The sequence below is a fragment of the Abramis brama genome (genome assembly GCF_963993115.1).
Source record: "Abramis brama genome assembly, chromosome: 18".
NCBI lineage: Eukaryota > Metazoa > Chordata > Actinopteri > Cypriniformes > Leuciscidae > Abramis > Abramis brama.
The window spans coordinates 29,799,603-29,822,886 of NC_139980.1; the positions used below are offsets into that span (position 1 = coordinate 29,799,603).

At 37.1% G+C, this 23,284-nt stretch overlaps 2 protein-coding genes across 4 annotated transcripts; one reads left to right on the top strand and one right to left on the bottom strand.

Annotated features, from left to right (window-relative positions):
- Positions 1 to 106: 106 nt before the first annotated feature.
- Positions 107 to 13,942, bottom strand: LOC311068610 (angiopoietin-related protein 7). 2 transcript variants are annotated; one of them, XM_084091178.1, is made up of 7 exons: positions 13,809 to 13,942; positions 9,557 to 10,063; positions 5,395 to 5,629; positions 3,387 to 3,524; positions 2,150 to 2,366; positions 1,799 to 1,994; positions 107 to 1,185 (listed from the first exon to the last, which is right to left on the bottom strand). In XM_084091178.1, exons 2-7 carry the CDS (start codon positions 9,899 to 9,901, stop codon positions 1,039 to 1,041), a joined length of 1,278 nt encoding a protein of 425 aa, XP_083947304.1. In that variant the 5' UTR covers positions 9,902 to 10,063; positions 13,809 to 13,942; the 3' UTR covers positions 107 to 1,038. The 2 variants fall into 2 exon arrangements, with proteins under 2 accessions (XP_083947304.1, XP_083947303.1); XM_084091177.1 differs by having other exon boundaries at positions 401 to 1,185; positions 3,366 to 3,524.
- Positions 13,943 to 15,995: 2,053 nt separating this feature from the next.
- Positions 15,996 to 19,898, top strand: pomcb (proopiomelanocortin b). Of its 2 annotated transcripts, XM_084091180.1 has the most exons (3): positions 15,996 to 16,082; positions 17,706 to 17,825; positions 19,213 to 19,898. In XM_084091180.1, exons 2-3 carry the CDS (start codon positions 17,706 to 17,708, stop codon positions 19,753 to 19,755), a joined length of 663 nt encoding a protein of 220 aa, XP_083947306.1. In that variant the 5' UTR covers positions 15,996 to 16,082; the 3' UTR covers positions 19,756 to 19,898. The 2 variants fall into 2 exon arrangements, with proteins under 2 accessions (XP_083947306.1, XP_083947305.1); XM_084091179.1 differs by lacking the exon at positions 15,996 to 16,082 and having other exon boundaries at positions 17,573 to 17,825.
- Positions 19,899 to 23,284: the final 3,386 nt, after the last annotated feature.

A 23,284-nucleotide genomic window follows, 5' to 3' on the forward strand; every position in this document is an offset into this window, starting at 1 on the left:
TTGGAGACCGAGACTCGCGAGTCGGCGGAGTGTTTATGGAGAATATGAATGAGGCCTTCTCTAAACGTGCTGTTTGCCTGAATGTGCTTTACACACCAATAAGACCTTTTTGATTTTGTGGTTTATTAATCTCACATTAGAACAGAAATAATTTTGCAATGTAAATGTATAATACCAGTGGAAAAAAAAGTCCTACATATTCAAAATAATCACTTCAATAAAGGTTACAGTTTACTGTTTATTGCAATCGCTTTTGGCATTTCATAAACTCTCAGGTATTTTATTACTATATCATTTCTTGCTTTTAGTACGTGTACATCAGGAACTTACATTATTATTGCAGGTAGGCTATATTTCACAAATGAAATTTGTTTGTGCTACAGTGATTTTGGCTTCGGTCTTTGGCTTTTTTTTTTTTAGCTGACAGCCCCTTCAATTAGGAGCTGGCTTTTTGTTTTTTTCACCCAAATACTATCCTTTTATGAAGTCTTTTTTCCCCAAAGTAAATGTTATAATGTAGGGGAGTCTACATAATTCTGCAATACTTTAAACATATATTTTTATATTTCAAAACAAAATGACTAAAAAGTTTGGGGCCATTAAGGTGATCCCAGTTGTTTAAGAAACTGCAGTGGGGTGTTTGTTGCTATTTAGTGTTTTGAGAGAAAAAGGGGCCTTTTGTCCCATTGTACTCTACAGAAATGAAATCTACTTTAATACACATTTATAAAATAAGTCAACAAAATGTTAAAACCATGGGTATATAAAATATAGGCATGTAACACATAGACTCACTGAATGGCAAACACTGACTTTACTGTTTCAGCAGCAGTCCTTCACTAGTCTTTACTCTTTGGTATAAACCTGCTGTAAACAATGGCCTTCTTTTGAGTACATTCAGAAAAATGAACCAGTCCGTACACACATTTTTCACTGTATAACCATGAAAGAATCCATGCATCCCTACATCGCTGTGGCTCTGAGAACTGTGATTGGCTGGTTGACGTCATGAGCCCGAGCTCATTGGTCGGGCCTGATTCAGGGTGACAGATGCTGTCGGAAGGTTCTGGGTCGGATCATCATGCTGACCTTCCTCAGAGAGTAATAATCAGAATCTTTCCAGGTGTACCAAACGATACCGTCCGGACCAAGAGGGTTCTTCGCCTTCGGAGAGTAGCGGCCGCCCTGTCGGATCAGGATGACAGAAACACACACCACTTAGACATCATCAAAGATCCTTTAGCTTCAAATGTGAGGATATCTATATACATTGTCTGAATAAATGCATAGATTTAAAAAGTGACAATTACTTGAATGCACATCTTTTATGATGATTATAATTTTCTTGATTAAAATTTATTTTGGGATTTTTGTGAGGTCAAAAATGCCTAGTTGGTTTAAATGATCTGGATATGTATGTTCTAGCAAAATAATATATTGATTATATATCTGAAAAGTTTTTCCTTTCCTCAGATTTTTCGCGTACAGAAGACAAAGTTGTCACAGATCTGCGCCTAAAGATTGAACACGTAATACACATCTGCATGATGTCACAGTTTTCACGAATGCGCAAATTTTGCGTTTTCAGGTCTCCAAAATGCTGTTGTCATGTAAATGAATGGCCAAAACACATAAAAAGTGTTCCACAATTTTATAACAGAGCCATAAAAAATGTTAATCATAATCAAAACAAGGTCTTAAATGCAATTGCATTCGATTGTCTTCAAAGACAACAGCAGCAGCTCGTGATTTAACACTTCTAGGGCTTAAACCTACAACCGTTGAGTTAACAGCCTACCTTGTAGTAGATGCCATTGAGGTTTGCGTAGAAACACTGGTTATACCACCAGCCAGCGTGGGAGATCTCGGCACAGATGTTGCCCGTGTCGGGTGTGCTGAAGCCCTGCTTGTCATGGTACCAGCTGAAGGAGTCCTCCACTGTCCCGCTGAAGCCCGTCACATGCACACGGTACTGAGTGGCCTCATCCTCCACACTGCAAACGCACAGGAAAAATGTGGATTCCTCCCAAGCACAATGCTGATATTCATTGAGGGTTTGAAGGGTTTCTAGTAACCAGGCCAGATGTTTAGTCACTATTGAACATCTATTTGAAGTCCTTCCAGTCAGTCAATGATTGATGTGCCTCACCTGAATTTCTGATAAACAGCGTGCTTGTGTTTCCCGCTCCAGTCCTCCAGGTCGATCCGGAGCATATAGTCTCCCTGGCTGGTCAGGTCATGTATGTGCTCATTTCCCAGCCAGTATTCGGTGTGCAGGTCTCCAAAGCCTTCCTTATACTCCTTCCAGCTGCGGTCAAAGTTCACGGAGCCATCTTGCCTACGCTGGATCACAGTCCAACCGCCACCTGAGACATACATTATGCATGTGCTTGAATGATCAAATTAATGCTTTTATTGGGGAGAAAATGTAAAATGAGTATACGTTCAAGCATTCAACAATCAAATCTTTTTTTTTATGAGTTTAATGGACACGCCAGGTCATTTAGGTTTCATCTTATGACCACAGAAATTATACTACAGTGTTTTGCAGGTCATCAAAAAAAGATTGCACACGCTATTTTAAGCCTCTGAGAGGTTCCTCATATGCCCCACTGGTGCAATTTCAGCACAAAACTCAACTCTCATTAGACATATAAAGGGAAATCATTTAGATGTTCATTACCGGAATTTCATTTGCTACGGTAAGTCACAAAATTTTCCAATAAACAATGTCAAAATAAAACAATGATTCATCCTCAGTTGATTTCTAGCAAAACAAAAAATGGTCTAATAGTCTAGTGGGTGTGAACTGCAAACGTTCAGATTTGAACTTTTCACTGGTCCGAGCACAAAAAACAAATGCATCTATCAGGGTGGTTATCGTTAACTAAAACTACTAAAAACTGTTAATTGAAATAAAGCTGAAATAAAATAAAATATAAATATTATTTGAAAACTTAAACTAAATGGATATTAGAAAAACTGTCTTGTTGAAATAAGTTTAAGTTGAAGCAATACATTTTTTTTAATGGAAATAAATAAAAACAAATACTGAAAGCTGAAATAAAAATAAACCTAGCAATATTTTTTTTTAAAAGCTAATAAAATGACAAAAGCTCATCATTTTAGTTTAATTTTTAGTAATTTCGTTAACATTAAAAAACTATATATATAATATAGCTATATATAAAGTTATGCATAATCATTAAAATGCATTAAATTTATACTTTTTTTGCAGAACTGTCAATGTGCCACAGAAAATTCAAATAGTTTTGCATTAAGGCATAAAAACTGGCCCAACAGCATCAACTGGCACAAAGCACTGGGCTCATCCTTATAGCTGAGTCCTGGACAGTCATGATTGCCTGTGTTGTGTGGTTTCGTACTGTCTGTGTCCATATCACAGTAGACTTCCACAGGCATGGCCCCCAGTGAGGGCACAACAGTGTAGATCCCAGAACGACGCACTCCATTATAGTAGATGGAAGCGCAGTCGATGGGGCAGTTCCTGACATGCTGCACCTCTGGAGTGAAAAACACATACAACACATTAATATAAGCGAGCGATTTCAGTTCTTATTAAACTTCGGATCCTGTCTGATAAACTGTGCTATGATTTGTCACCATCTGTTGGTTCATGCCAGTAACTCACCATGATTCTATACTAGCCAAAAACTTGATAGTTCACCCAATAAAGGACAAAAATGTCATCATTTACTCACCCTCATGTCAATCCAAACCCATTAGACATTGGTTAATCTACGAAACACAAATAGAGATACACTCCTGAACAAAATCTTAAGACCTGGGGAAACACTACAAGTATTCGCATTTAGCGCTGGTGGATCGTAATTCGTAACCGGGTTCTAAGTACTCACACTGCAAAAAACATAAAACACACGTGTTTCACTATATTAGTGAGGGCATCTAATAGACTTCCACTGATTTTCTACTGTATAAGGTTAATGATATTTTCTCATAATTATTATTATTTCTTGTTGTTGATATATTATCTCATAACCCTACCCCTAAACATAACCCTCACAGAAACGTGCAAAACACTACATTTAGATAAAAAAACAGGATTTGGATGATTTATAAGACTTTTTTTCAGCGAGGTGTGGCTCACTAGTCAGTGGTCAACAGGTTTCACAATATTAGTGAGGACATTGTGTTGTCAAAGCTGCAAACATATGGATACACATTCCTGTTACCTAATTTCATTCCTGTTACTCAATAGGTTTTTTATTTTTTATTTTTTTTAAACCCACTATAAACACTAAATAAAAAATAAAGTTAAACCACTATTTTTTTTATTATGTTTGGTCCATCATTTATCCCATTGTTTAATACACTGCGTTATTTTAAAAAATTATAAACTTGAGGTTTGAGTCGCCTTTAAAAGGAAAAAAAAGGCTTCTTTTTTTGTTGTTGTTGAAAAATACACCTTGCATGCACATATACTGATTTTTTTTAGTGACAGATATCAATTTCTTGAACATGACACCAACAATTTCTTTAAAATAAACTTCTCCTTGAGGGGAAAACAAAGGAATTAGTTGACATGTTTTTAAACATGTTTTTTGGTAGGACTGAGAAAAATGCATCTTCCACTTAAAAACCTTGTAAAAACTGAAATAAAGTTACATGAGATGGACTAATACATATTTTGAATAGTTAAACATATATGTTATTAGATTCAGTTTTTGAAAAGATAAAATTATTTGGTAGAGTTCCACCCATTTGGTGGAATGGCCCTAATGCCGCCTTTATGACCTAAAAACTGGACGAGCTCAGGGTCATTTTATTTTCCGCTAATTCTTTTATTTTTATTTTATTGGAATATGTGCCAAGGATTGTGGGTGATTGGAGGACGCAAGGGATACACTTGATGCATCCTTCAAAATAAGCCAAATGAAGGACGCGAAACGAAGGCTGCCTTTAAAGGATCCTTCAAATTGAGACGTCCTTTGAGGGAGCTTGATGACGTGATGTGCAGCCTTACCAGGACGCAGCCTTCATATAGGGAAGCATTGCTCTCTCTGCATGATCAATGATCAATGTTTATTTGTGAATAAAAGCCTACATTTAATCTGTTCATCATGTCTCTTTATAAATGTTTTTAACCGCCAGAGTTTTGGGTCAATAGATTTCCAATGGAGGGACAGAAATCTCTCAGATTTCATTAAAAATATTTTTGTGTTTTTTGAAGATTAATTAAAGCCTTATGGGTTTGAAATGACATGACGGTGAGTAAATGATGACAGAATTTTTATTTTTGGGTGAACTATCTGAAACTTTATAAGACAAACTGGCTAGTCCTGGTTGATTTGGTTAGGAAATAACCATACAGCTTAAACATGTAGCTTTTCCAAATTCCCAGATGTGGCTTACCGGGATGCAGGGCTTCCTGAGCGCTGAGCAGAGGGCTGGTGCGGACTATGTTGATCATGCAGCCAGGGTTACGTCGGACTTTTTCCACCAGCAGGGAAAGGTTTTGGATCTGGGCCTGGAGGTCGTAGATCAAGGAGCCCTGGATGTGCAACAGGGTTGTGGCCTCGGCGTAATGATCTTCCAGCTCATGCAGGCGCTGCTCAATAGATGAACTATTGCGGTTCTTCTCTTCACTCTGTGAGAGGCCAAACAGACAAACATCACGACTCACAATCAAAAAAAGTGATGTGAAGACCAATTCCCATTAGAATTAGACCTTCTCAAGTGGCTGCAGCGTATTGTGTGTGTTTGCATGAAAGGCCAGGAGTGAAAAGCAGAGAGGGAGAGGCTGACAGGATCAGGCCGTGTGGGAGTGAGCTGTGAATCATTCCCTCATTTAAACAGCATGAAGAGCTTAAGGGTGCATACTAATGAAGGCACGTGGAGAGAGGTAAGGTCTCCTGTGTTAATCTCATTAGCCTTCGGGTCAAGGAGACTTTAGGCTGAAAACGTCAAGCCGAGTTGGCCGGAGCGAAAGAAGCACACGAAGGTATCAGATGGTAATACCATGGTACTTTAAAGTATACCATGGTACTGAACAGTTATGATATACCATAATGTAAATATGGTATTTACATAGTAGTCCAAGGAACTTACAAAGAATTACAAAAAGTACTGTATAGTACCATGGTACAGTATCAAATGATACAACTGTGATACTTTGAAATATACTGAAATTCATGTACATGTATTGACATGGCACTCCATGGTTCTCCGATTCAATGAGACATGAATTGGAGAGAGCATGAAAATATGCGAGAGCCGAAAGCTAAGTTTGTGTGATTACCGCAGCTCGCTAGGCAGTAAAGATGCATCCGCAGTACAACAGGACATTCAAAAATGTGTGAATCTTCAGGGAAATTACTGCAAAAGCAATGTTTTGAAATCAGCTGAGCTACTAATGAAAAAGTTAATTTGTATCATCGCTACGTTTTGTTAATTTAACTCCTCAACACAGTTACAAACTTTTTCACACAGAGTTTTGTCAGTAAAATAATCTGTATTTTGGACTACACTACATTTTTGACCGATTTCTTTTGTTGTCATTATTTGTATAATCTACCATTTGTTGCATGCTGTTCGATAGTTGTGGCATGATTCATTTGCGAATTAACCCTCGCGTAAAAGTCAGAAAGTACCTTACTGCAGTGGTGTAAAGTATTTGAGTAAATGTTATTAGTTACTGTACTTAAGGATACACTGTAACTTTTTTTGTTCAAAATGTACAAAAGTCATCAATCCTTCTTCCAAAAAGTGTTTTTGTCTTACCCTGATTCACTATGGTAAGCCTATTATAAGTGTTTATATTTTAGACCTGAAGGGATGGTTCTCGTGCGAAATTGCGTACATACGTCACTCGCCCATGTGTGTCTCGTCATATCCGTAAATAGAGAAAAGTTGCTCCGGCTACTCTGGTGCATGTATGGTGTGGGAGCGGCATAGGTTAGTTAGTTGTCACAACGAGTGAGAAAGCTAAATCTCCAACCTCTGGGGAATCACATGTTTTAAACAAACACCAAACAGAGGAGAGTCTGCTGGCAAAAAGAGAACATGACAGAGCTCGTAATAAAACAAGAATCAACAATGCTTTGGCGTTTCAGAGATGGGCTAGGGCTGAACGATTAATCGCAATAAAATCGTACGCGATTTGGCAAAGGCTGCGTTTATTTTGTGCGCAGCTTGTCAGTGCAGCACGGCTGATCGGTAGTAAATACTGCCCCATTTACGGGGCAGTATTTACATTTATAAATACTGACGCAAACACGCTAAATATGCCTCACCGCAGAAGTACAATAATGCGCATCATTCCAGGAAATCCCTATCGCTGTAGCTGAATAAACAGAAGATTGAAACGCTTTGATTAAACGTGACTTATAAATACACGACTGCCTTATTCTGTGTAAGAAGGCACATCATCTCACAGAAGGATGCTCAACTGTCGTTATAAAGTGAGTTTGGAGTAAATGCATGTTATTAAATGTTGTCTGTTGTTGGACAAGAGGTTCATAAATGCTTCTCATGTTTTGGAAAGATGTTTGACGCGTGTTGTTTTTTCAAATGCACATTATAAGTGACTCAAACTCACAGTGCTTTCAGATGGAGCAGTGTTTACAGAGCCGTACATCAATGACAAACTGCGCATAAAAAATAATCGCAGCCTTTGCGATTTTAAAATCGCGATAAGCGATCTCGATTTAAGTGCGATTAATGTTACATGTAAAGTGCGATTAATCGTTCAGCCCTAGCAACGACTGAGGTTTTTAAAATGTAGTAAAAGCCAAGAGGAGATGGCGTTATTATTACTCAACAGGAGAGAGAGGTATTTTATAAATTGCCATATGTAGCTCTCTAACAGAGTTGACTGTAAAGCATTATCTATTGTGAAGGTTCATTTCATTATGGTTGCTTTTGTTCTAGGAAGTACCGTGTCTATTAATGGGTAAAGCTACAGTAACGTCTTCAGCTAGTCAGCTTGAAATCATTTCCATATAAACTGGTAAGCCAAGTACTGAATGTTTTATTCATCCGCACAGTCACGCAGAGCCGCAGCACAACCAAAACAATAATCTTAAACTAAAATGCATGCAGTTTTGTTATTTAACCGCTAGGGGGCCAAAAGTTACATTGTATACCTTTCTTTTTTAAGTATCTTTTTTTGCTGCTTTGTACTTTAAGATATCAAAGATGTTAGCAACTTTTACTCTCCGCATGTCTTGACTACTATTGCAATTACTTGTTACATTTTGCATGGTACCTAACTTTTTCTGCAGCAGTTTATTTCTGCTACAAAATAAGCAATATCGCCATCTACAGGGCATTGAAGGTACTATATCTTGTGCATTTTGCCTTTACTCACCCAAAAAACTTAACAGAGTGCATTAACAGGTAGTTGCTGAATGGCAGGTCTTTCATATATGAGACGAGGACATGGCTGTCCACATTTTACTTTAACTGAGACTTGAGTGTCTGTAGACGTTTAAGAGGCTGTTGTATTGAGCTTATATATTGTATTCTTATATAAAATACTGATTTATTGCAGTATTAAGGTGTTCAGTTTTGCTCAGTGATTGCTCTCCTCACAAATAAACTGTTTCTTGTTTTTCACTGGCATGCATTTTAGGTGTGGAGAACTTATGCATATTTGAGCCTACATTTAGTACAAGTAAAATAAGTATTGTTATAATAAGATACTATATGACTTTTACTCAAGTGATATTGGAATTGGTGACTTGTAATGGAGTCATTTTCACTGTAAGGTCTCTCTGCTTTTACTCAAATATGTTTTTTAGATATACTCTTTACACCTCTGCCTTACTGTCTAGATGGGAAGTCCTTTAAATAGAATAAGTGAGAACAAGTCAGGCCACATGTAACCATATGCTTCCGAATTTAATCAGGGAATCAGAAAAAGCTTGACCCACAGGTTATTAAGGGCACTGAGTCAGGTACAGGTCATACTGATCTTTGTATTCCTTAACTGTACCCATGAATTCTGATGAAGAACAGTCAGAAGGACAAAAAAACAGATACTGATGCACAAAATTTAGAAGTAAATTATATTGTAATTTATAATTGTTCTTATTATAAATATTATTTGTTTTTATTACATGGCTTGGTTGAATTCTAATGTACAATGCGGTCTGTTATTTCTTGATAACAGACCGCTGCTGAGTATAACACACCGTTGCCATGAAAAACCGTTGCTATGGACGCAGGATTCTAACCGCAGAGACAGAACGGACTATTTTCTTTAGCGGAAGCAATACAATCTTTAAAAATCAAGATAAAACTTTTTAAATCAATATTTTGCATCAAATTATTGATTTATTTGGTAGGTAGCCATGTAATAAGCGGGATAATGTTCGCGTCGGGGTCCTGATCAGCCTGTCGGGGTTGTATTCGCTATAACAACCGCCTCGCTCTACATTATCCCTTACATAATTCTAAACATCTTATTCTTCTTATTATAATATTTCTCCAACAGCTTATGATGAATCAGTCAGTCCCAATGATAGTTAAATGATTTTAAACATAACATATAAATAAAGTTCCTTGAACTCACTTGTAGTTCTAACACTTTGACACGATGACGGTGGTTGCGAAGCTCCTCCTGAAGTTCGGACACTGTCTCCCGCAGGGCCAGAATCTGCTGTTTGCGTTCCTCATTCTCATGAAGCCAGTATGAAACCTCATCCGTACAGCGGAACATGTCCGGGCAGCGCTGGTCGTCCATTTGGGGCAATGTGGCCATGAGTTGGCACATGCCGTCCTCCAGGACCTGGTTGCTGTATTCGCCACACTGAGCCGTACTGACCTGATGTATGTGCACTGAGTGATCATCATCGCTCCCACATGTTGCCAAAAACAACATGGCCAGCAAGAGGGGCGAGAGAAGCCTGTCCTCCATGTGATCGGTTCGGCTGACCCCCCTTCCCACCTTGTTGGAAGGACCCTGGGGGAGAAGGCCAGGGTACAAGCTCTCTGACCTCCAGTCTCAAGTCTTGGGAAGAGCTTGTCACACAGGAACACGATCTAGGACTCAGTTGTCAACTTTTCCCATGCAATTCACCTGAAAACAAAACCAGAAACATTAAAGTACACTCACCAGCTACTTTATTACACCTGTTCAACTGCTTGTTAACGCAAATATCTAATCAGCCAATCACATGGCAGCAACCCAATTCATTTAGGCATGTAGACATGGTCAAGACGATCTGCTGAAGTTTAAGCATCAGAATGGGGACGAAATGTGATTTAAGTGACTTTAAACGTGGTATGGTTGTTGGTGCCAGATAGGCTGGTCTGAGTACTTCATAAACTGCTGATCTACTGGGTTTTTCACGCACAAACATCTCTAGGGTTTACAGAGAATGGTCCAAAAAAGAGAAAATATCCAGAAGTTCTGTGGGTGAAAATGCCTTGTTGTTGCGAGAGGTCAGAGGAGAATGGCCAGACTGGATTGAGCTGATAGAAAGACAACAGTAACTCAAATAAACACTTGTTTCAACCGAGGTCTGCAGAAGAGCATCTCTGAATGCACAACACATTGAACCTTGAAGCAGAGGAGCTACAGCAGAAGAAGACACACACCGGTGTCACTCCTGTCAGCTGAGAACAGAACACTGATGCTATAATTCACCAGTATTGGAAAATAGAAGATTGGAAAAACATTGCTTGATCTGATGAGTCTCGATTTCTGCTGCGTCAATCAGATGGGAGCGTCAAAATTTGGTGTAAACAACATGAAAGCATGGATCCATCCCGTCTTATATCAGTGGTTCAGGCTCCTGGTGGTGTAATGGTAAACTTTGGGCCCCTTAGTACCAATTGAGCATCATTTAAATGCCACAGCTGACCTGAGTATTGTTGCTGACCATGTCCATCTCTTTATGACCACAGTGTTCCCATCTTCTTCTGGTGGCTATTTCCAGCAGGATAATGCGCCACGTCACAAAGCTCAAATCTTCTGGTTTCTTGAACATGACAATGAGTTCACTAAACTCAAATTAAAGTTCACTAATTAAAATCACTGAAGTCAGCAGATCTCAATCCAATAGAGGACCTTTAGGATTTTCTGGATCAGGAGATTCACATCATGGATGCGCAGCCGACAAATCTGCAGCAACTGTGTGATGCTATCATCTCAATATGGACCAAAATCTCTAAGAAAAGTTTCCAGCAGCTTGTTGAATCTGTGCCATGAAGAATTAAGGCAGTTCTGAAGGTAAAAGGGTGTCCAACCCAGTACTAGCAAGATGTACCTAATAAAGTGGCCAGTGAGTATAACTAACTAACTAACTGAATAAATAAATATTTTAAATAATTGTATTATTATTAGTAGCAAAAGGAAATAAAATAAAACAATAAATTATATATATTTATTTAGATATTTGTTATATTTTAATATTTATTATTTCTAAATTATTTTATATGATTATTATATATCATATTTCAAAAATGTATTACTGATGACAGTTACATGATGCAACTGAAATAAACTGCAACAAGATAAACTGACATGCACTGTACAAATTTGAAGGCTGCTAATAATTTATACATAATAATGTTAAAGTTAAAGACAAGAATATAACAGACAAAGAAATCTTGCAATAATCATCAGGTCAACTTCAATTTTATGGCAGCAAATCCATGTGCGTGCACCAGTTACATTTTCTTTTGAATTTAAAAATCAAATTATTATTAGCAGCCACTTTCTTATTCAAACTTTTTATAAACTTTTCTATATTGCATAAAGATACAGTGATTCACCACTTCTGGGGTTCAAAGAAATATAACTTTGGGTTAAAAGCTTAGATTTGTAAGCATTAAGTTATACTGTTTTAACATCAGTAGGTCATTTTTTTAAGCACTTGACGGTGTGACATCTCAATGCACCCCTGTCAGAGAACTATAGGTCAGTTGTCAAAAATCACACTGTATTGAAGATGCCATCTTGGGTTTGGGCTTAAGGGAGAAAAAAGCAAATGATCTGTCATAAAATCTCAATGTGGTATTTGAAATAAATCCCACAAACACACCTTTAAACATATCCTTGCTCTTATAAGAGGTCAGCCTGGTTGTCCTGATTAAAGCACAGGTTATGGTGCTTTCATGTCACTTTTGTATGTGCTTCAAGAACACAGCAGCAGTGAAAGTATTTAACCTCGAAGAGGATGGGCACGCTAAAAATAGGTGAAGTAAGAGTCTGGTTTCAAACTATAACACCCTTATCTATTACGGTTAGAGAAATATGTCAAACTCTTAATAAAAACAGCTTGTACAATGGCCCTGAAAAAAAGCCTAAGCCTGTCTGCATGTTATTGCATTAGATAACTAAATATCAAACCAAATGCAGTTAAAAAATAAATAAAAATGAAACTGATGCTGTGCACACAGTGAGGTCCATAAAAATGATTTTGTCTGGCGTGGAATAAGTTGACTGCACAAAGCCGCAGGGCTAAAACTTTGAATTCTCAAATCACTTATCAGTCCACATTAGCGCCTGACCTCGTGTCTGAATGAGAGAAAATCCTAACAGCCATGTTCAACATCTAAACCTTTCCTCTAAGAGTGGAAGCTGTCAGCAAGGACCAACACACTATTAAAATATAAATTGTTGTGGTGTTCAGGTGTACCATATAATGACTATTACATAAGTCAGTTTTTAATATACGTTTTCCTTATTCTTTCCTGTACCTTATTTTGTTTTATCAGTCTTATTTTATAATGTTTAACTTATTAAAAAATGGCAAATAATGGCAAAGCTGAATTTTTTAGCATCATTACTGCAGTCTTCAGTGTCACATGATTTTAGAAATCATACAAATTTGCTGATTTGCTGCTCAAGAAACATTTCTTATTTGTGAAGGATCATGTGACACTTAAGACTGGAGTAATGATGCTGAATATTCAGCTTTGCATCACAGGAATAAATTACATTTTAAATAATATTCAAATAGAAAATGGTTATCTTAAATTCTAATAATATTTCACAATATTCCTGTTTTTACTGTATTTTTAATCAAATAAATGCAGCCTTGGTGAGCATAAAAGACTAAAACATTAAAAAACTTTCGAAGGGTAGTGTATATATAGGCTATATTTTATGTTTTCTTATGTATGCAATACAATTCCCCCATTTTTTAGTGTGGCTTTAAGTATACAAATACATTATGGGGCTACTGTATATGCTAAGTGTAGAAAACAATCTTTTGTTTCACTAAGGAACTTAGTTGCACAGTCATATATAATCTATATACAAAAACAAAATCAATGCATACATGTATTCGATCTTTCCTGTCATACTACCACAGGAGGTGAACTCATGTCTTGAGCTTACCAACACCTTAAGCAGACCTTAATGTTAAAGTATCACGTCTACCAAAGCACCTTGTGGCTCTGACCCAAGCCTAGTGCACTAGATCCAACACAGAAATGCTGAATATGCCAAACCATATTACAGAGCAATGCCTGAGAGCCACTAAACTCATGTCCTGCAGTATAAATAAAAGAATAACACTGAGAATGAATCATATTGATAAAGCATCATATGTCTCTGAACTGACATTTTGATTACAAGTGTAAATGCAGAGTAAATGTTTGTTTGGAGGGCATTTGATTTATCATGGCACCACGACTCATGATTCACACCATCTAACATGAGAGATTTCTCAAACTATTTAGAGAGCTGTTAAAGCTCTGCTGACACAGTTACGATCAGCTACGTGCAGCGGCAACATTTTACAAAAGATGTCATCGGCAGAGATTATGCAAGCAAGCTCTACAGGGAAACGGTTACAAGACTTCATCTTTACCTGCTTCAATAGTTGGAGATGTATTGTTTGTCTTCTGAGGAAATATAGACGTATGCCGCCATCCTCTCTCTCTCTCTCCCTCTCTCTCTACACCCTGTGTGTTACAGAGTTGGCATCTTATCCTTGTAATCCGGTGTAATTGGATTCCTGTTTAGAATAAAGGGAGGAGAGACAATCCAGGCACTGAACAACAGCAACTCACACTATCCTTACTCCATATGCTGAGGTCTGAACAATCACCTCAGACGGACAAACAATTAATACGCCAAATTATTTTTTACTAGGAAAAAGCATTTAGATGGTATTGTGCATTCAAAATATTAATATACATATACAATTAATACACTCAATGTACACCATCAGTATACTTAACCTTATAAAGCCTACTGTATCATATTTAATAACACTTATAAGGCATCTAAATGATCAACATGATGATCTTTTGTTCTCTGATTGATAGTTTAGACTTTTTTAGGATGTAGACGGCCATTTAATTTATAATTCTAAAAACGACCTTCAGGTTGTGGACTTTTTGCTGTAAAACATTTCATGATTAAAAAAACACATTAATCTTCAAATGAATGTAGAAACAACACAAAGACAGTATACTTGTTTAATGGCATCTTTTTATGAATTAAGGCCAGTATCACTGATACTAATACAGTTACTGATGTCGCATGAAAATTACTTTACAACTATGAACATAATAAGTGCAATAATACATAATAGTATTGTACATGAATTGTACGCCTATGTTTCAATATAAGTGCAATTTTACTGAATTTCTGAACTCAATGAATTCCACAGAATTGTTTTTTTGTTTTTTTACCTTCGTCTCTTTTAAACCACACACACACACACACAACAGGGGACTTGAAAAATGTCCCCACTTGGCTCGGCAGTCCCCTGTTGGTGAGTGTGTAACGACACCAAGGTCCCCACTTAGATAGGCACACACACACACACACACACACACACACAGTATATTATATATAACTATATATGTGTGTTTTTAACTATTAAGTTTTATTAAAATTCAAAACATTCTCTACATGTCAGTGTAATTTCAGAATCATATATACTATTATATTTTTTGTTAATATTTTGAATTACATTTTATTTTATTTTATGTATATTTTTTTTATTTGTATTAGTTTTTATTTTATTTGTCTGTATATTTTTATATTTGTTTATTATTAACAATTAAATTATTTATTTTATTTTATTTTATTTTAAGTACTTTAAATTAAACTGAACACAAATGAGAAATGACAGGCTAGCTGAAATAAAAGTTTAATGATTTTTTTTGTAAAATTAATTTATTTTAATTTTAGTTAACATTTCTTTTGTTTCAAGTAACAATAAAACGTTTGTGTTTACATTTGTACTTAAAAGCTCTTTATAATTATCCTTCATTTATTAAATGTAGAGTATTTCCAGACCGGTTTTTTAATTTTTAGTTTAACTTAAGTCGTTTTTTTTTCTCCTCCTCCTCTTTCGGTGTACTAATGTTAGAGTGAAAAGGGAGTAATTGATTTTTCATGCGTTACCACGACAACACAACATTACCTTTCCTCCAATAGTAATTACATTTGCTGCTAATGAACCTTGGCGCATAAATAGGCTTCATTGAGAAAAGAAACAACAAAGAGATGAGAAAATAAGTTAGAAAAATTGTTGGTCTTGGATAATGCACATCTGGTCAGCCTGATCGATTTGCACGCTGCTTAGACGCTGACAAGAAATATTTTGATCTGAAATGACGTCATTTGCCTTAATTTCCTGTACAATCGGAGTTCATTTTGACTAAAACAGTGTCCCATTAGTCTCCAGGTGTCTCAAATGGCACACATACACAGAACCGCAGCATCCATAAAACACATGCCACTTCCTGCGGATGTTCTAATGTATCAAAAACAGAGGTATAAAGATGAACAAAAAGTAGGAAAGTAATTTCCCCAGTGCATCCACCCCCTCACTCACCTCAGCAGAGTCCCACCTGATCATCTTCCAGCCTTCAGGGCTTGCCATGCACCTGAGAGTATATAAGAGAACAGAGCTCATTCAGAAAATAAGACAACGAGAGAGAGAGACAGAGAGATAGGGAGAGAGAGAGAGAGAGAGAGAGAGAGAGAGAGAGAGAGAGATTCATTCACAGACCAGGGAAAAAGTGCAAACCGAGAGCAGTGGAGGTGAGCGCGATAAGGGCTGGAGACCCAAAGAAGAGTCAAAAGAGAAGATTCAGAGCTTTAACTCATCTACACATTTAGAAAGGTAAGAATATGGAATTAGTATGATTAAATCATTGATTAATACTGCATCTGCTTATAATGCTTTATTTATGAACTACATCTTTTTAAATGTTAAATAACATAATCCAATTTTTTTAGAGGAATGTGATTCAAAGTAAATGAAACAGTATGCATGACTGGGGATTCAAATTAAAGACAAAAACTATTGAATATTTGATGATCTTGAGAATGACTTATTTTATTGGAAATAACTTCATTAATTTTATTATTATTGGTAAGACTTTTCAATAAGGTTTCATTTGGTTAATGTATTGACTAACATGAATTAACCATGAGCAATTCGTTTGTTACTGTATTTGTTAATCTTTGGTAATGTTAGTTAATAAAAACACAGCTCATCATGTTCATGTTAGTTCACAGTACATAAATAATATGTTAACAAATGCAACTTTTGATTTTAATAATGTATTAGTAAATGTTGAAATGAACAAAGATTAATAAATGCTGTAGAAGAGCAGTTTATTATTAGTTCATGTTAACTAATGTAGTTAATAATGTTAACTTATGAAACCTTATTGTAAAGTGTTAACATTATTATTATGTATTAAGATTATTATTCAGTTATTATTATTCCAAAAAATGTTTCAAGAAAAAAAATCTGATTAAATTTAATTGTTTTTACATACAATTTTTACACAAGTAATATTACATTTATAATATCATCACTTTTTATAATGATACAAATTAATTTGATGTGGATCCCAAAGTGGATGACTTGCAAGCGAGGATGTGGTTGACCAGGGTGAATCATCAAGCAATATCTAATAATATAATGAACAAAAAAAAATAAAATAATTATTTGGTAGCTTGATCCACTTTTCTGGTTTCTAATATTCATAGACCTTTTTCTTCCCCTGTGAAATAATATAATATATATAACAGGATCATAAGAGGCTTTTAAACTCTAATTCTGGAGTGTTTTCAGACAAGAACTGAGTCATCATCCTCTCCAAAAAAAATTTTTTTGTGGACTTTCATGGAAAATCTTAGTAATAATGAGTCTCAAAAATGGCAAGAGTCTGCCAACTGAAGCTGGTTTATTTCAGCGCTTTCCTTTCCTTGACCCAACACTGCTGCTGACGTTGTAGTGTGATAATAATGGACCACTTTCTCACAGATCTGTGAGTGCCATGACGTCATCACAAAAAGCTCTCCAGCTTTATGGTTAGCCATAAAAGACCAGGTACAAATGAATAGATAAAAGTCTGTAAGTTCATTTCTCTTCTTTCTTTTAAGCACCCTGAACAGTCAAAGTCAATGTCGCCAATCAATCACAGAACATTTTGGTCATGTATAAATTAGACATCCGTTTCTCGTAAGCGTATGCGACCTGCCCACACGCCATCATTGTGATTCAGTGACTCCTCAGTGCACAGATGATGGGGAGGCCATGTGATCCATTCAGCACAATCAAATCAAAGGACATTCAAGATAAATACCTGAGCAATAAAACTCGTCCTTGACTTTATATATCCATCTATCTCAGTCTCAGCCATTTTCTTTTCAGCTTTCATTTCTGAGTCATGCGAATGATACCTGAGGGATGGAAGAACTGATGAGATCTTGTCTTGCTTCTCGTTTTCAGATGCTCTGTCCTTCCTGGCTTTTGGCTGCAGCGGTCTTGTGTTTTCACAGCCCGCATGTAGACGGCCGCTGCCTGGATTTGATAGACTGCATGGGCCTTAAATCTAATGAGCAAAAATTGGTAAGATGCAGTTAAAGGCATTAATAACACGACTTTAACGATAGACACTCACTGTTTGGAGCGGTTACTCTTATGCTAACCAAGGATGCTTTGATTCAAAATACCAGTAAAACTTTGTGAAATAACTGTTTTCTGTTTCAATATATTTTAAAAAGCAATTTATTCCTGTGATGCAAAGCTGAATTTATCGAACAGCATCATTACTCCAGTCTTCAGTGTCACATGATCCTTCACAATTCATTCTAATATGATGATTTGCTGCTCAAGATATATATATATATATATATGTGTGTGTGTAATTTTTTTGTAATTATTCTCAATGGTGATTCTCATATTTTTACTTTTATACTTTTACAGTACAAAACTAAATTAACACAATATATTTTAAATACATCAGCATAAATGGTGTACTTTAAATAATGAATGAATGAAAACAAATGAAAAATCATTATTTTTTTAAACAGTAGGGTAATGAGACTTACTTTATTTTTTATATTCTAATATTTTCTTTCCAATATAGTCTTAAGTTTTATGAGATTCACCCAATTATGGTATGATGAATACATACGAAAAGATTCAAAAGAAACAATTTGAATGCAAATAAACTAGGCTAATAATCTGTTAAGCATTGCACAATGTAGAAACGTTTGTTAAAGAAATATTTCACCCAAAAATTTAAATTAGCTTATGATTTACTCACCCTCAACTCATCCTGTGTGTATGACATTCTTCTTTCAGACAAATACAGAGTTATTAAAAAATGCACTGGCTCTTCCAAGCTTTATAATGGCAGTGAATGGCTTTTTCTGTTTTGAAGTCCATAAAAGTGCATCTATCCATCATAAAAGTTCCCCACACGGCTTGGGGGGTTCTGAAGCGAAGCGATGCGTTTGTGTAAGAAAAATATTCATATTTTACACGTTACAATGTAAAATTCTATCTTTCGGCCAAACGGCCATATGCAATCTACTTATGCCTAAAGCGCAACTTATGACATCAGAAGTAGCGTTGTAGCGTAAATATCAGCATAGTCGAATCCGTATGTTCATGTGGCCAGCTAGTTATTTTACTTCATAAAGTTTTAAATATGAATAATTTTCTTACACAAACGCATCGCTTCAGAAAGCCTTTATTAAGTTCTTTTATGATGGATAGATGCACTTTTATAGACAGAAACAGCCATTCACTGCCATTATAAAGCTTGGTAGAGCCAGGACATTTTTTAATATAACTCCGATTGTATTCATCTGAAAGAAGAAAGTCATATACATCTAGGATGGCTTGAGGGTGAGTAAATCATGGGCTAATTAAAAATTTTTTGTGAACTATCCCTTTAACAAAACCTGCATCCATGTTTAATGTGTGTATGTCCTCTTGTACTGTGCAGCAATGTGTCAGGCAGTGCAGATCTGCGCAAGAGTCCTCCAATTACGGAAGAGTGTCTTCATCTGAACAGCCGAACAGTGAAGAAGAGGTTGAGGAAGAGAGTCTCAGTTTGGGCCTGCTCTTTTCTGCTCTGTCCCCTGACTCGATCGCGCTTCAAGACCCCAATGGAGAAACCCCTCACAATGACGAGAGGAGGTCTTACTCCATGGAGCACTTCCGCTGGGGCAAACCCATGGGCCGCAAGCGTCGACCCGTCAAAGTCTTTACTAACGGCGCTCTGGAGGAGGAGGAGGTGGTGGAACCAGAGGAGTTGGTGGAAAGCGTCCGGGTGGAGCGAGGGCAGGGCGGCAAGCTCAATGTTCAAAACAGGAACAATGTAAAGAACAACGAGAAGTATCGCATGACCCACTTCCGCTGGAACGCACCACCTGACAAGCGCTACGGAGGCTTCACGAGGCCCTTTCCGGATCAATCCAACAAGCCACTGCTCACACTCATACGAAACAACGTCATTGTTAAAGACGGACAGCCTTTCAGAGATTAAAGGAGGAGAGAAAGGACAGAATATTTGGTGTCAAAACATTTAAATGTGTCCTTAACATACCTTGATTAAATAAATAAAAAAAGCTTAATCTGAACCAAAATTAAAGGGCATCAAATGTTACTGTGAAAAAACAAGACTGGCGAAATCACTTAGTTATTTAAATCAGGGTATTTCACATATTCAGAAATGCTGGTTATCTGTCTGAGTTAGTTTTACTGTAATATACTGTACATGAACTAAATTAAAATGAATTTGCAATGTTCCCAGCTGTGTATTCATGTGTTTTATTGGTTAATACCATGGAGTAAAAACTGCAAACTTGTTGATTGGTCTGAATTGATCATTATGGAAAGCAGGTAATATAATGGCTTTTTCCGGTCACAAACAGGCGGTCACTCTTCACTTTTCATTCCCTTGACTTCCATTCATACGCATGTGAATGCGTCAGACCGCAGAAAATTTCGCATTTCACTGTGTCCCATAGTTTTTGGGATCGTATTTGCATCACGTGAAGACGTGTGACTAGTAGAAGATCGATACATCACGGCATGACCTCTTGGCTGAATTAAAAGAATTACAGTGAGGAAAATAAGTATTTGAACACCCTGCTATTTTGCAAGTTCTCCCACTTGGAAATCATGGAGGGGTCTGAAATTGTCATCGTAGGTGCATGTCCACTGTGAGAGACATAATCTAAAAAAAACAAACAAGAAATCACAATATATGATTTTTTAACTATTTATTTGTATGATACAGCTGCAAATAAGTATTTGAACACCTGTCTATCAGCTAGAATTCTGACCCTCAAAGACCTGTTAGTCTGCCTTTAAAATGTCCACCTCCACTCCATTTATTATCCTAAATTAGATGCACCTGTTTGAGGTCGTTAGCTGCATAAAGACACCTGTCAACTCCATACAATCAGTAAGAATCCAACTACTAACATGGCCAAGACCAAAGAGCTGTCCAAAGACACTAGAGACAAAATTGTACACCTCCACAAGGCTGGAAAGGGCTACGGGGAAATTGCCAAGCAGCTTGGTGAAAAAAGGTCCACTGTTGGAGCAATCATTAGAAAATGGAAGAAGCTAAACATGACTGTCAATCTCCCTCGGACTGGGGCACCATGCAAGATCTCACCTCGTGGGGTCTCAATGATCCTAAGAAAGGTGAGAAATCAGCCCAGAACTACACGGGAGGAGCTGGTCAATGACCTGAAAAGAGCTGGGACCACCGTTTCCAAGGTTACTGTTGGTAATACACTAAGACGTCATGGTTTGAAATCATGCATGGCACTGAAGGTTCCCCTGCTTAAACCAGCACGTCAAGGCCCGTCTTAAGTTTGCCAATGACCATTTGGATGATCCAGAGGAGTCATGGGAGAAAGTCATGTGGTCAGATGAGACCAAAATAGAACTTTTTGGTCATAATTCCACTAAACGTGTTTGGAGGAAGAAGAATGATGAGTACCATCCCAAGAACACCATCCCTACTGTGAAGCATGGGGGTGGTAGCATCATGCTTTGGGGGTGTTTTTCTGCACATGGGACAGGGCGACTGCACTGTATTAAGGAGAGGATGACCGGGGCCATGTATTGCGAGATTTTGGGGAACAACCTCCTTCCCTCAGTTAGAGCATTGAAGATGGGTCGAGGCTGGGTCTTCCAACATGACAATGACCCGAAGCACACAGCCAGGATAACCAAGGAGTGGCTCTGTAAGAAGCATATCAAGGTTCTGGCGTGGCCTAGCCAGTCTCCAGACCTAAACCCAATAGAGAATCTTTGGAGGGAGCTCAAACTCTCTGATCTAGAGAAGATCTGTGTGGAGGAGTGGGCCAAAATCCCTCCTGCAGTGTGTGCTGTTGTAAAGTTTTTCTTTCTTCAAAGCAAGAAACCAGTGAGACAGTTGGGATCGCGTTCAACGGAAGTTATTCTTTATTGAGAACTCCGCCGTACGCGGCTGTAGAAACGTCCAACATGATCTGACTGAGGGAACTTTACATGGTATCTTATAGGCCATTCAGTGGGCTGTCCTTAAAGGTGCTGAACTTACACACAGCCTTAGAGATGACTACTGAATCTAATCATCTAAAGACAATAGAGGCAATTACCCCCAACTGAGATAATGGTACCCCCAAATTGTATAAACAACACATGGTCACGAGAACCAAGACTAGGTAAACATTCACACATAGTTCAACTCTAAGTAGAAAGATCAAAGACTAACAAAACCCCTTCAAAGGAAACTGTTAAATCTAATCAGTAAATGGATGCCCTCATGTTCACCTTGAATGCCCAATACAGTATAGTTCACCTTAGTTTTTTATGTGATGTTATGTAGGGAAATAGGATCAGCAGATCTAAAAACATATTCTTAAATTTTAATCCTTCAGTGCAAACCTGGTGAAAAACTACAGGAAACGTTTGACCTCTGTAATTGCAAACAAAGGCTACTGTACCAAATATTAACATTGATTTTCTCAGGTGTTCAAATACTTATTTGCAGCTGTATCATACAAATAAATAGTTAAAAAAATCATACATTGTGATTTCTGGATTTTTTTTTTTTGATTATGTCTCTCACAGTGGACATGCACCTACGATGACAATTTCAGACCCCTCCATGATTTCTAAGTGGGAGAACTTGCAAAATAGCAGGGTGTTCAAATACTTATTTTCCTCACTGTATATTTTTACAGTAAAGTTGAGTAATCTATTTGTTATATGTTGAATTCATCTGCGGTTTGAAAGTGGTAGTTGCGTAGCTGTCAATGGAAGGATCAGAAAGCTTTCAGATTTCATCAAAAAGATCTTCATTTGAGTTCTGAAGATGAATGAAAGTCTTACTGGTTTGGAACGACATGAGGGAGAGTAAGACAATCTTTGGGTGAAAGCAAGGTGGTATTTGACTGGTAAGTGTATCCATAGCAGACTGGTGGGAGTGGCCTTGGGAAGCAACATGCCCTGTGCATTAAGTTTTCCTACCTATCTGGCAAAAGGGAAGACTACAGACTTTTTTTCTCCATTTCTCTAGTCAGGTAGTACTGATTAAAAAAAAAATTCTGCCTTTCTACTGTATATTAAGTTAAGCTTTATTGAAAGCTCATTTTGCCAGCGGTGAAGTACCCCTTTAAATAAAGACAGTTTTTTATAAAACAGATCATGAATCACAAATTACATTTTATATGATCAAAAATCATATCTTGTTTCTCCTGGACAGCAAATGGAGACTTTTGCTTATATTTTCTGGTTCTCTATTGTTTCTCCTGAGGAAAAAAAATCCTGTAATCTAAAAGTAAGAAATCTCGATTTGAGCTCAAAATGAATTATATGATTACGTTTGCTGAACGATGAAAGGAAATCCTTTGAGCAAGAAAACAAGGCGCAGCGCAAGGTCACTGGCAAACTCCAAAGTTTCAGCACCCCTAACTTCAGATGCTAAAAACAGTCTAAAATAACAGTTTATAACAGTCAGTTTAAAACAACTCGAGTTTTGTGGGAAAACATTTCCAATGAGCACACTGCAA

What these genes read in the sequence shown, in the direction of transcription:
- LOC311068610 (XM_084091177.1), bottom strand. Translation starts at nt 9,901, where the DNA reads ATGGAGGACAGGCTTCTCTCGCCCCTCTTGCTGGCCATGTTGTTTTTG. An exon ending in TCAAAGTGTTAGAACTACAA is followed by an intron (nt 5,630 to 9,556) that starts GTGAGTTCAAGG and finishes GGCCTCTCACAG; the next exon opens with AGTGAAGAGAAGAACCGCAA. An exon ending in GCTGTTTATCAGAAATTCAG is followed by an intron (nt 1,995 to 2,149) that starts GTGAGGCACATC and finishes GTGCGTTTGCAG; the next exon opens with TGTGGAGGATGAGGCCACTC.
- pomcb (XM_084091179.1), top strand. Translation starts at nt 17,664, where the DNA reads ATGGAAGAACTGATGAGATCTTGTCTTGCTTCTCGTTTTCAGATGCTC. An exon ending in AATCTAATGAGCAAAAATTG is followed by an intron (nt 17,826 to 19,212) that starts GTAAGATGCAGT and finishes TGTACTGTGCAG; the next exon opens with CAATGTGTCAGGCAGTGCAG.